Source organism: Bombina bombina, chromosome 4 (assembly GCF_027579735.1).
Source record: "Bombina bombina isolate aBomBom1 chromosome 4, aBomBom1.pri, whole genome shotgun sequence".
Taxonomy (NCBI): domain Eukaryota; kingdom Metazoa; phylum Chordata; class Amphibia; order Anura; family Bombinatoridae; genus Bombina; species Bombina bombina.
In genome coordinates this window covers 537,911,785-537,925,000 of record NC_069502.1, presented here as the reverse complement: position 1 = coordinate 537,925,000, position 13,216 = coordinate 537,911,785, and the positions used below count along the sequence as shown (strand labels likewise).

General features: G+C 37.7%; 1 protein-coding gene across 1 annotated transcript in view; it reads right to left on the bottom strand.

Moving 5' to 3' along the window:
* Positions 1-13,216, bottom strand: part of LOC128657631 (uncharacterized) — a 524,168-nt gene that overhangs the window by 255,188 nt on the left and 255,764 nt on the right. Inside the window, exons 50-51 of the mRNA XM_053712016.1 lie at positions 7,704-7,852; positions 6,150-6,342 (exon numbers count right to left, since the gene is read on the bottom strand). Coding sequence (XP_053567991.1) covers positions 6,150-6,342; positions 7,704-7,852 — 342 coding nt within the window. The remainder of the gene's footprint in view (positions 1-6,149; positions 6,343-7,703; positions 7,853-13,216) is intronic.

The window sequence follows — 13,216 nt, the reverse complement described above, 5'->3', positions numbered from 1 at the left end:
CACCGACACCGGGATGAAGATAGAAGATGGACTGCTGCCACCGATGGAAGAAGATGAAGATAGAGCGCCCATCATCATTGGTAAGCACCAACTTTAGGGTTAGACTTTGTTTTTGTTTGTTTTTTTGGGTGTTTTTTTATTTTTGGGGTGTTTTTTTTTTTATTAGGCTGTTTGCTTTAGGGCAATGCCCTACAAAAGGCCCTTTTAAGTGCTATTGGTAGTTTATTTTTAGAATAGGGCTTTTATTTAGTTTGGGGTGTTTTTTAAAGGAGTATTAAAAAAGGAATATTTTTTTTATTTTTGGTAATTTCTATTGTTATTTTTTGTAAGGTAGAATTTTTTAATTTTTGTAATGACAGGGTTTTTTATTTTTGTAAATGTTAGGTTTTGTTTTTTGTAATGTAGGTTTTTTATTTTTTGCAATTATTAAGTTTTTTTAAGTAATGGTAGTTGTTTTTTTAGGGTAAGCTTGGGTTTTAATTTAATTTTACAGTTAAGTTTTATTTCTTTTAAGGCAGTTAGAATATTTTTTAGATAATTTATGGGTATTTTAATTGTGGTTAAGTTAGGGGTGTTAGGTTAGGGGTTTAGAATGTAATTAGTTTGCGTTGTGGGGATGGCAGTTTAGGGGTTAATAGATTAGTTAGTTTGTGTTGTGGGGGGATGGCGGTTTAGGGGTTAATAGTTTAGTTAGTTTGTGTTGTGGAGGGATGGCGGTTTAGGGGTGAATAGTTTATTTTGTTAGTTTATTTTGTTAGTTTGCGTTGTGGGGGAAGGCGGTTTAGGGGTGAAAAGTTTTATTTTGGGTTGGCGATGTGGGGGGATAGCAGGTTAGGGGTTATTAGGCTAGGGGCTTATGGTAGGGTGTTAGGGTTTTTTTAATTTGTTTTGTAGTTTTTGCGAGTAGGGGTTTTTTCCACTTTTTTTTCTGGGCTGCGTAAATTTCCTTCTAGAGCTGGGTGGTCCAATGTTGAGTTATGTAGAGAAATACACATTGTTCATAGTTTTCTCTTCAGACGTCTTCTACATTGTTTAGGTCATAGTAGTATCACACAGCAAGAAAGTAATAAACAATTATTAGATTGGTCTTTAAGACAGTTATAATTCAGCTAAGAAACATGTTGTGCCCCCCTCCTCAGGATAAATACCACTACTGGATGAAACCAGGAAAAGGGGTTGGAAAGGTAAAGGAGAGAGAGGGAAATTAGATCAATTTAGTTTTCAGTAAAGATTTGAAGGTCAAATGGACATCGTAAAGTACACATTTCTGTAGCAAAATTTGAAAGTTTTCCCAGGCCTAAGAGAAGTCTAGTATCCAAGTGGTAAAAAACAGTAGATAAGATGCAAATCTCAGACTATGAGGCAACTGAAAAAATCTATATGAAAGACTGCTTTAGAAGATCCAATTGAAGGAGTTCACAGTTGTAACTGATAGAAGGATGTTCAGATCAATGCAATAATGTAGAGCAAAGATAAATATAGCTGTCTGCTCCTCACCAAGCTGTAGGAAACTTATTGGGCACCCCCTCCCCCCTTACTTATTGGGCAATTACCACTACTGGGTGACACCGGGAAAAGGAAGAAGGATATAACCTAAACCCACTCAAACTAGCTTAGTATGAAAGGAAGAAGAGGGAGAGGGAGACAGCAACCGCAAAGGCTGCAGAAAAAGTCCAGTATTTGTATGTTACATACATCAGTAGAGACACTTGTAGCTGTGGTGATGTTTACACAATCCAAAGACAATTTTTTAGGTACTGGTTACAGGTGAGCTGATCCCACTACTATTAATTACAAGTTGGATGGATATACTATACTGTAGTTAAATAAAATGGCTTCGGTATAAACTAATAAAGGCCATTTGCTTTATGTTGTGATAAGTGTGTATATGGAAAGTTCAGCCACTATAATGTGAGGGAATGATTTATTACTCCCTTCCCCAGCAACACTGTTCAAAATAGGCTGGGGCTCTGAAATATTCTGTCACCAGCAGAATCAAGTAGGATGCCACCAAGATCCCCTGAGGAGGAAAAGTCCAGGAAGCACTCCTGACTATCTCCAAAACCAGCACAGGAAACCTCAGTTTCATCAACAGCCTTCAGCAATCTCTGTCATCTCTCTCTGCATAACGGTCAAAATAAACTGCTACCATCGCTGTAGAGGCCTCTCTGTGAAGGTGCTGTCTGGGAAGCATATGAACCATGCAGCAGATTTGCTATACAAAATCTACTTTAGAGGAAGGTAAATTTCCAATTTTAGAATGATATGCTACGGAGCTACAAATCAGCATGTCTGATCTCTCTGAGTTAATTCCGCCCCCCACTGATTTTTTTTTATTTATAAATATATATATATATTTTATAAATAATAACATTCTTAGTTTATGTTTGCAGTTTTGATATTTGTGTTACAGCCATTGGGGTTTAGTACGTTCGCTACGCTACAAACTTCAATAATATCTATACGTATAATAATCTAATACGTTGGAAATTTGTGACTAGGCCCAATATAAAAACCTGAAAGAAAATTCTCACATTTTTTTAACCCCTTAATGACCACAGCACTTTTCCATTTTCTGTCTGTTTGGGACCAAGGCTATTTTTACATTTCTGCGGTGTTTGTGTTTAGCTGTAATTTTCCTCTTACTCATTTACTGTACCCACACATATTATATACCGTTTTTCTCGCCATTAAATGGACTTTCTAAAGATACCATTATTTTCATCATATCTTATAATTTACTATAAAAAAATTATAAAATATGAGAAAAAAATTGAAAAAAACACACTTTTTCTAACTATGACCCCCAAAATCTGTTACACATCTACAACCACCAAAAAACACTCATGCTAAATAGTTTCTAAATTTTGTCCTGAGTTTAGAAATACCCAATGTTTACATGTTCTTTGCTTTTTTTGTAAGTTATAGGGCAATAAGTACAAGTAGCACTTTGCTATTTCCAAACCATTATTTTTCAAAATTAGCGCTAGTTACATTAGAACACTAATATCTTTCAGGAATCTCTGAATATCCATTGACATGTATATATTTTTTTTTAGTAGACATCCCAAAGTATTCATCTAGGCCCATTTTGGTATATTTCATGCCACCATTTCACCGCCAAATGCGATTAAATACAAAAAATCGTTCACTTTTTTACTAATTTTTTCACAAACTTTTGGTTTCTCACTGAAATTATTTACAAACAGCTTGTGCAATTATGGCTTAAATGGTTGTAAATTCTACTCTGGGATCCCCTTTGTTCAGAAATAGCAGACATATATGGCTTTGGCGTTGCTTTTTAGTAATTAGAAGGCTGCTAAATGCCACTACACATGTATTATGCCCAGCAGTGAAGGGGTTAATTATGGAGCATGTAGGAAGTTTTTAGGGATCATTTTAGCTTTAGTGTAGTGTAGTAGACAACCCCAAGTATTGATCTAGGCCAATTTTGGTATATTTCATGCCACCATTTCACCGCCAAATGCGATCAAATTAAAAAAAACGTAAAATTTTTCACAATTTTAGGTTTCTCACTGAAATCATTTACAAACAGCTTGTGCAATTATGGCACAAATTGTTGTAAATGCTTCTCTGGGATCCCCTTCGTTCAGAAATAGCAGACATATATGGCTTTGGCGTTGCTTTTTGGTAATTAGAAGGCCGCTAAATGCCGCTGCGCATCACACGAGTATTATGGCTAGCAGTGAAGGGGTTAATTAGGTAGCTTGTAGGGAGCTTGCAGGGTTAATTTTAGCTTTAGTGTAGAGATCAGCCTCCCACCTGACATATCACACCCCCTGATCCCTCCCAAACAGCTCTCTTCCCTCCCCCACCCCACAATTGTCCCCGCCATCTTAAGTACTGGCAGAAAGTCTGCCAGTACTAAAATAAAAGCTATTATTTTTTTATTATTTTTTTTAGCATATTTACATATGCTGCTATGTAGGATCCCCCCTTAGCCCCCAACCTCCCTGATCCCCCCCAAACAGCTCTCTAACCCCCCGCCTTATTGTGTGCCATATTGGGTACTGGCAGCTGTCTGCCAGTACCCAGTTTGAAATTAAAAAGTTTTTGTTTATTTTTATTAAAAAAAACAACTATTTTCTGTAGTGTAGCTGCCCCCCCACAACCCCCAACCCCCAACCCTCTCCCAGATTACTACTTTTATTTATTTATACCCTCTCTCCCACTGAGTCTCTCCCACTGAGTCCTTATAATTGTTCCATAGTGTAGGGTTCCCACCCGCACACGCGCGCACCCACCCTCGTGCATGCGCTCCCGTGCACGCGCGCGCATTCTGGCACGCACCCCACACGCGATCCTGCCTCCCTCCTCCATTGATCGCCGCCCACCCACCTCCCTGGATAAGCTCCCACCCACCAACGAACACCGCGATCAATGGCCGATGCAGAGAGGGCCACAGAGTGGCTCTCTCTAAATCGGACTGCTCAAAACTGTTATTGCAGGATGCCTCAATATCGAGGCATCACTGCAATAACATGAAAGCGGCTGGAAGCGATCAGGATCACTTCCAGGGCTTTCAAAGACCAACGACGTACGGGGTACGTCCTTGGTCCTTAACTGCATTTTTTGCAGGACGTACCCCATACGTCGTTGGTCGTTAAGGGGTTAAATATACACTACATGTCCAAAACTCATTTTTGAGTCTTGGTGTATCAGCGACATCCATTGCCAAAATTTGCATACAATCCACCACATATCTATGAAATCTCCATAGACAAACATTGACCGTAAGATTGGTCATACTGAAGAGCTCAGTGACTTTCAACATGAAACTTTCAAAGGATGACACCTTTGTCACAAGTAAGCTTGTGAAATTTCTGCCCTACCAGATCTGCTGTGGTCAACTGTGTGGCCAGGAGAACACTACCTACTGGAATACATAGTGCCTACTGTCAGGTTTGGTGGAGGAGGGATAATGGTCTGAGGCTGTTTTTCAGGCTTTGGCCTAGCACCCTTAGTTCTAGTGAAGGGTCAACGTAATTCTACAGTATACAAAGACATTTTAGAAAATTGGTTGCTTCAAACTTTGTGGCAACATTATGGGATGCTATTTCTAAGACTTTATCATAAAGCATCAGTACCTGAACTCACAAATGCTGCTTTGGCTGAGTGGGCACAATTCCCACATACAAACTCCAAAATCTTGAGGAAAGCCTTCCTAGAAGAGTGGTGACAGTCACACCCTCAAAGTAGGGGGGGGGGGGGGCAACTCCATATTAATTCCCCATGGTTTTCGAATAGGATGTCCAACAAGCTCATATATGTGTGATGGTTAGGTGTCCATATACTTTGCCATATAATGTATCTATTAAAATGCAAGATCTTTTTTTATCAGGACCCTAAATAATCTGTCTTCTCAGTTACAGATTCATATTTACCTATTGTAATAATTCATAATGTAACAATTGTGCATTTAGTTTGGTGACTATAGAACGTGCTGGAGTTTTATAAATAAAATAGTACTACTATAGCTATCTTTACAACTGTTGATGATGATAATTATCTGTATGTATTTTTGTGTATTTAATTTCTATTATAGTATATCGTCAGCAAACAAAAATATTACTACCAGACCAACATCAAGCAGAATTTGCTTTTGCTTTTGAAATCAGTAAAACATATCAAAATATATGTAGAGTGACAAAGAATGACAACTTTTGTTCATGTCATCTTGGAAACAAACAAAAAATTACAACCTCCATAATGCTTACTTAGACATAGTAATCTATTTAACACATATTCATCATTTCTCATCTTGTTATTTACTTCTTAAAAATTGTGCTTTATCCACTCATCACAGAGTGGCCGGAGGGCTAAGAGAATTACTTAGATCAGTGCTTATATTCTCTTCTAACTGGTCAACAAAAAATAGATAAGATAAATATAATCAACAGGTTTTTAAAGGGTTATATACATGGTGTGCTCAGAAAAAGTAAAACCCTGCACATTTTGTGAAAGAAAGAAATGTCAACATTAAATACTTGTAAAACTATTTTTTATGCAGATCTTCTGCAATGCGATAAATGTTGATAAATACCATAAATACATAAAAATGACCCTTTAATGTGTTTTGGTTTCCTAAAGCATTAATCAACTACAAGCAATCAGGAATATACTCTTACCAGGGTTTGCCATAGATAAGTTGAAGAGGTGATTTACTTTGTTCAACCATGGAGAATGAGGAGACCATTTATTCTCTTCTATTTTCACTAGAACAGCTTTTTCAAACTCCTTCGTTGTCATCTGTCGTACTCCAGATGGGTCACACATTCCCATAAACACATCTCTGACAATCTGCTTAAACACTAACGCACTCTGTAAATACAGTAAGATATTGGCACTGTTTAACATGATAGTGCATAAGAGACTGAAAACAAACATTACAACACGTGAGCAATATAAATCTTATGCCTTATTGGCATTCATTGGTAACACATTTTAATAGCAGAAAAGAGCAATGCAGTTCAGCTAACTTTAGTTTTGAAGTGTAAGTTTAATCAATTTTTTCAATGCATATATATATAAAGCAGTCTTGAATTCCTTTAACATTGTTCATCCTTACCACCTCTAATGTAATTCTGTTACATAAGTCAACTGCACTTTCTTTAAACAAAGTGCTCCTGAACCTGCTACCCTTTGATTTAAAGGAACATTGTACTGTCATTTATTATCTGCTTTCATGTGTTCCCAATAAACCATTTTACTCACTGGAGTGCATCAACTTGTTTACAAATAGCTCCGTTTTCTTTATTTTGTCATTTAAAGGGACACTGTACCCAAAAAATGTATTTCGTGATTCAGATAGAGCAAGCAATTTTAAGCAACTTTCTAATTTACTCCTATTATCAATTTTTCTTCGTTCTCTTGCTATCATTATTTGAAAAAGAAGGCATCTAAGCTTTTTTTTGTTTCAGTACTCTGGACAGCACTTTTTTATTGGTGGATGAATTTATCCACTAATCAGCAAGGACAACCCAGGTTGTTCACCAAAAATGGGCCGGCATCTAAACTTACATTCTTGCATTTCAAATAAAGATACCAAGAGAATGAAGAAAAAAAGATAATAGGAGTAAATTAGAAAGATGCTTAAAATTTCATGCTCAATCTGAATCACAAAATAATTTTTTTGGGTACAGTGTCCCTTTAAGATCTCCACCTTCTCTATAGAAAAGCTACATAAAAAAAGGCAACAAGCATCAAGTTTCCAGTGAGGGTTGAAGATATTTCAATTGTTCTCTCTAAGTACTGGCCATTTTGTAAAGACAGAGTGATAAGATAAGTAAATATTTGAGTATAGTGCAATAGATAAGATTAGGAGGGTTGCTAACTCGACAGGCTCAACCCATTTAAACAGGTGTGTTCTTGAGAATAATGCATTGAAGCTTTCTTTGTGTACTGCTAAAATACTGACCGCAACATGAAATACGGAGAAATTGAATCAATAATGTCTAGGTGAGAACACTTATTACGGTCATTTATCACAATTACTCACTGCTTACTTCCCCAAATCCTGCAGTGATCATGGTGCCTGGTTAACTACTGTAACTTACCCCCTTGTGTGCCAAGTACTGATAACATCATATTGACTTTTTTAATTTTTGAGATTTGGTTGATTTCTCATTTCAATATGTTGTGGAAATGTTGATGGTAAAGCCTTTCTATGACATAATACTCACATCACCGGTCATCCTAGGTCCTATTATATCGTGCAATGCTTCAGCTATCAGAACATGACTTTCCTTTGCAGCTGCAAGAACTGGATTAGAAGACATCGATTTCTTATTTCTCCCATTGCTGTTAGGAGTTTTTACACTTGGAGCAGGACCTAAAAATGTATGATTTTTTATTATTATTTATAATAGGATGGCACAAAAAGATGTTTCAGCTCAAATCTATCAATGCTTGTCCTGTTTCCATGGAGAAAGGGTCCTTGACACTTTCTGTGTAAGTATATTAATCAAAAGATGGTTTTAGCATTGGGATACATTTACTGTACAATTGTAAAGTGCTGGAGAATAAAAATGTCAGTGGAGAATATTTATTGCAAAACAATTTTCATTATTTATGGGCCATTAATGCACACATTCTTACCATTAATGGAACATTATTTAGAGATATGTTATGATGTTGGCACAAAATACTAATGCTTGGGTTCCTTTTAACCCACGTCAAAGATGTGAATCTGTTGTTTGTAAAAAAGATTTAACATTAAATGAATGATGGACAGAATTATGTATTCAAAGCAAAGGGAATAATATATAGGTGTCTTTTTAATTATTTTAGTTGTTTAAATATTATCGTGAAATAAGTATGACTTTTTTTGTCTATAATGCAATGGGCACCACCATGTAGTAACTCAACACCAGAGTGCACCACCAATCACTAGGTGTATTATAATTATAGTATATATTAAGTCTAGAGTATGCTCTTACAATTCTAACAGGAACTGTAAATCCTACAACTTTTAGAATACAATTACAGGAAGAGCAGAGTAAACAAATAATAAAAGTGTAGAGCAAAAAACAAAAAAAAAGTTATATTGTTATCTCAAAGTGTTTAATGTTTCTTTATTGTTATTGCCCTTCTTGTGCGTTGCATTATAAAGTGTCAAACACTTGTATATTATGTCTCCTACCAGAACCCAAATTATTTGACTATATATACAACTTTGGACTATGCCTCGTCACTTATATCCATATTTTTGGGGTTCCATTATTTTTGCACCCATTTTCTATTAGACTTTCGTGTTAAATTACTTTTTGTGATTAAATGATTTTTATTGAAAATCGGTACATTAAGAAACAAGTAACATAGTTACATTTCTTTTAGCAACAATATAACAACAGTTTGCTATAATGATAATCATCAACAATCAGTGACCTAATTTTCATAAGTATTTTCAAGATTAGTTAAGAGTGGAAATGAGTCATGACAGGACATACCTTGTTGTAGGGAATCAAGAAAAGATACAGAAGGATTTAGTTGAGGGAGTGGGACAGGGAATGGGGTGATAGGGTTTAAAAAGGGAGATAATATCCCATCTGGTTTAACGCAACACAGGTGTAGGAAGATCGTGATCATGTCTCTAAAGCTCCAGGGAGAGAGTGATATAATGTTTTTATCTTTATATGAAAGATGTTGGATAAGCATTTTAGGTGTGGTCAAGGGACCCCTGTTCCCATATAAATTGAATGTTAGATATCGTGTCTTGCTTACCTAGATAGCAGTAATGCATCTTTTCTAACGTAAGGACGTGATTTACTTCAGATTTCCATTGGGCGATGGTGAGTATCTCACGTGTCTTCCACAGTCAGGGGATTAATCTTTTAGCACAGGATAACATTAAGAGAAGCAATTTCTTGCGATAAACACAAGAGAGCTTAGGGATGTGACTAAGAAGGATGATTTGTGGAGAAAGTGTAACATTTACGCTCAAGACATTGGATATGTGCCTCTCTACCTGGTTCCAAAAATTATTTAGGTGTGGGCAAGACCACCATATATGGACGAGGGTACCCTCTTCTCCACATCTCCTCCAACAACTGGAGGAGGCAGTAGGGTATATAACCCTCAAGCGTTGTGGGGTTAAATACCACCGAGCTAGTATTTTGTAGTTCAGTTCAGATATAGTCAAGGATAAGGAAGAGGAGTGTGTATGACGGAAACATTGTCTCCAAGTTTCTGTGTCTAAGTCAGTCTGGAACTCGTCTGTCCATCTCGTTAGGTATGTGGGTCGTTTCTCAGGAAAGGAGCCTCTGAGGATTTTGTCGGTCAAGGATAGATGTGCTCTATCCATCTTAGGGTTGGTGCATAACTGCTCGAAAGCAGTTAAGGGTCTCAGTATTGTTTCCTTGTGTGGGCTGTGATTAATTGCGTGTCTAATCTATAAGTAGGAGTACCAGCAGTGAAAGGGTGGCCCTAGTTCTTCATTAAGCGTAAGTCTGTCTTTAACACCTGAAGTGGTGGTTACTAAGTATATTGGTAAGGCCATAAGAAGATTATTAGCGGGATTATGAGTGTAGAGGTTATGCTTGAGAAATAGGTGGTATCGGAGAAGAGGAGTTAAGGGAGATATTGTTGTTGAAACTCCTTTTGTATGGGTGAGTACGTCATCCCATACAGCTAGGGTGGTTTTAACATAATCGTTGTACTGTATGGTGTGTGGTCTGGAATCTCTGGGGATCCAGGGCAAGTCTCTCATGTGGCCAACCCGGGATAGATAACCCTCCATTTGTATCCAAATCTTCAAGGAATTGGCGTGATTCCATGCCACAACTCTGGCCAAGTGTACAGCTTTATAGTAGTTAGTAAGATTAGGGACACCAAGGCCACCATCTTCCTTGCTCAAGTACATAGTGTGCTGGGCTATTTTCAGACGTTTGTACGACCAAATAAAGGAATTAATAATTTTTTGTTGTGTATGGAGGAAATGTTTCGGTATGGTCATGGGTAAGGTTTGAAATAGATATAGGTATTTGGGAATTATCATCATTTTTACTGTGTTGATCCGCCCTAGCCAAGATAAATGTCCCTGTCTATGCCAGTTCTCTAATGAGGTCTTAACGTTATTTTGGAGGTTGGTAACGTTGTCGGGGAATAGTGTGTGTATGTCTTTGGAGATTATTAAGCCTAAGTATTTAAGTTTATCGGATAGTATAAATTTTGTTTGCTGCGATATAGTCAGAGTTTCTTGGGAAGTTAAATTAATCGGCATTAACCCCGACTTCTCCATGTTAATGGAGAAGTTGTAGACTTGCTTATATTCTTCCAAAGTTTGTATGAGGGCAGGCAAGGAGGTAGTTGGGGACCGCAAAGTAAAGATCACGTCGTCCGCAAACAAGAGGCATTTTTGGGTTATATCTCCGAAATTTAGACCTTGAATATGTTGGCAGTGTCTAATTTGCAGTGCTAATATTTCGACTGTGATAGCAAATAATAGGGGTGAGAGCGGGCATCCTTGATGAGTGCCATTGGAAATGGGGAAAGGTTGGGATACGTTATTGTTTACTTTAACCTTTGCGCTCGTATTATGATAAAGGGCCTTTATTCTAGTAATGAATAGCTCGGAGAAGCCACATTTTTACAGAGTGGACCACATAAATTGCCAGTCCACTCTGTCAAATGCTTTCTCAGCATCTGTTGAGAGTAGGGCGAGGGGTGAGAGGTTATGTTGTGCTTGTTGCAGTGAGTGGAGCAGTCTGGTGGTGTTATCTCTTGCTTCTCTTCCTTTAATGAAGCCCACCTGATCAGGGTGAATTATGTTGGGTAGTATCATATTCATACGGTTGGCTAGTATTTTGGCGTATATTTTCATATCGATATTTATAAGCGAAATTGGCCTATAATTGCTGACCAAGTCTGTAGCCTTGCCTGGTTTTGGGATAACTGTGATCACTGCTTCTAGGAGGGAGCTAGGGAGGATAACACCACGGTCTATGTCAGTGTAAAGTGACAGAAGATGGGGGTTTATATGTTGTTGTAGAAGTTGGTAAAACTTTGTCGTGAGACCGTCTGGGCCTGAGGATTTGCCATTTGGCAGGGATTTTATAACTAGATTAATGTCTTGAAGGGTAATGGGGGAATCTAAGAATTGTTTGTTCTCCTCTGTAATAGAGGGTGTGTCAACATTAGCTAAGTATGATTCTAATTTTCTTTTCTTATCCTGTGGTGAGGTGTCTGCTATATTATATCATTTCGTATAGTAGGAAGCAAATGAGTTAATAATTTCTTCATTCTTGTGAGTGACCTCGCCAGAGGGTTGTTGAATTGTCCTAATGAAATTGGAGAGTCTTTGTTTTCTAAGAGATCTGGCCAATAGACGACCCTCCTTGTTACTTTCTACAAAAAACTTGGATTTAGTGGTCAGCGCCCTCATGTAGGCTTTTTGGACCAGAAATCTATTGAGGGCTTCTCTTGCGTCAGTCAACTTGGTGAGCTTAGTAGCAGAAGATGGGTCTGTTTTAAGTGTAGCTTCACAGGTAGCTAGATCTTTAGTCAGGGAGGTGAATTGAGCGGTATGTACCTTGCGTTGTGGCAGTATGTTTTATTATGACCCCCTTATAAAATATTTATAGGCCTCCCAGTTATTTGCAGAAGACGTGTCTTCAGGTTTGTTTAAGGCAAAGAATTCGTCCGAGTGTTTTTTAATGTCATCAACTGTTTCCTGATTAGTCAGTAGGTGGTCATTGAGTCTCCAGTTGAACATACTGCGAGGTTTGCTGGCCCATTTAAATTCAGTAGAGACCATACTGTGGTCTGACCAGGAGGTATGTGTGATTTTTGAGTGTACAAGAGTGGAAAGCAGAGTTTGATCGCATAGAATGTAATCTAACCTGGAGTACGTGTGTTGTGGATGTGAGAAAAAGGTGTAATCCTTCCTGTTAGTGTGTACCATTCGCTAAGTGTCAAATAGATTAATAGTTTGTAAGGCTGCGCAGTTAGATTTAAGGGTGTTGTTGCGTGAATAGGATTTCCCACTGGACATGTCCAATATTGGGTTCATAGGGAAATTAAGATCTCCACCAGCGATGATTGGTCCTTTAGCCATATCTAGTATTGTGTTAATTAGGGGTTTATAAAAATTGGGGGTGGGTCTATTTGGAGCATAGATGTTCACCAAGGTAACTGGGGCGCCATAGCACAAACCAACTAGAATTAGGATCCTGCCTTCACTATCGGAGTATTTGTGTAGTAATTCAAAGGGAAAGTTGCGTCTAAATGAGATGCTAACTCCATTTTTCCTATGTGTACCTGAGCTACAGTAGTGTTGGTCAAAGTATCTCTTAGATAGAGTAGGTTCATGATTTTTCTTGAAGTGTGTTTCCTGAGTCATAATGATATCAATTTTCCGTTTATAAAAATCATGAAATGCAATAGAGCGTTTTTCCGCTGAGAGGAAGCCTTTAACATTTTGTGTGGCAATGCGTAGAGTCTCTTCCTTGTGGCATGAGATAGGTGTCGCCATAATGTCCAGTGTCTAGAGCTGTCGTACTAATGTGTGCAGGAAAACCAGATGGGATACTGGAAGGAGTTGCAGGGGTTCCTGTTAATGGTATTGGGAGGGACAGGTATTAATGGAAAAAACTGTTCAGGTGATGTCAGTCAAGGTGGGAAAGGAAAGAAGGAAAGTTATGACTTTAAAAACAATATTAGTCTTACGTCCTTTGTTTTTTTAAAAAAAATTTGTATG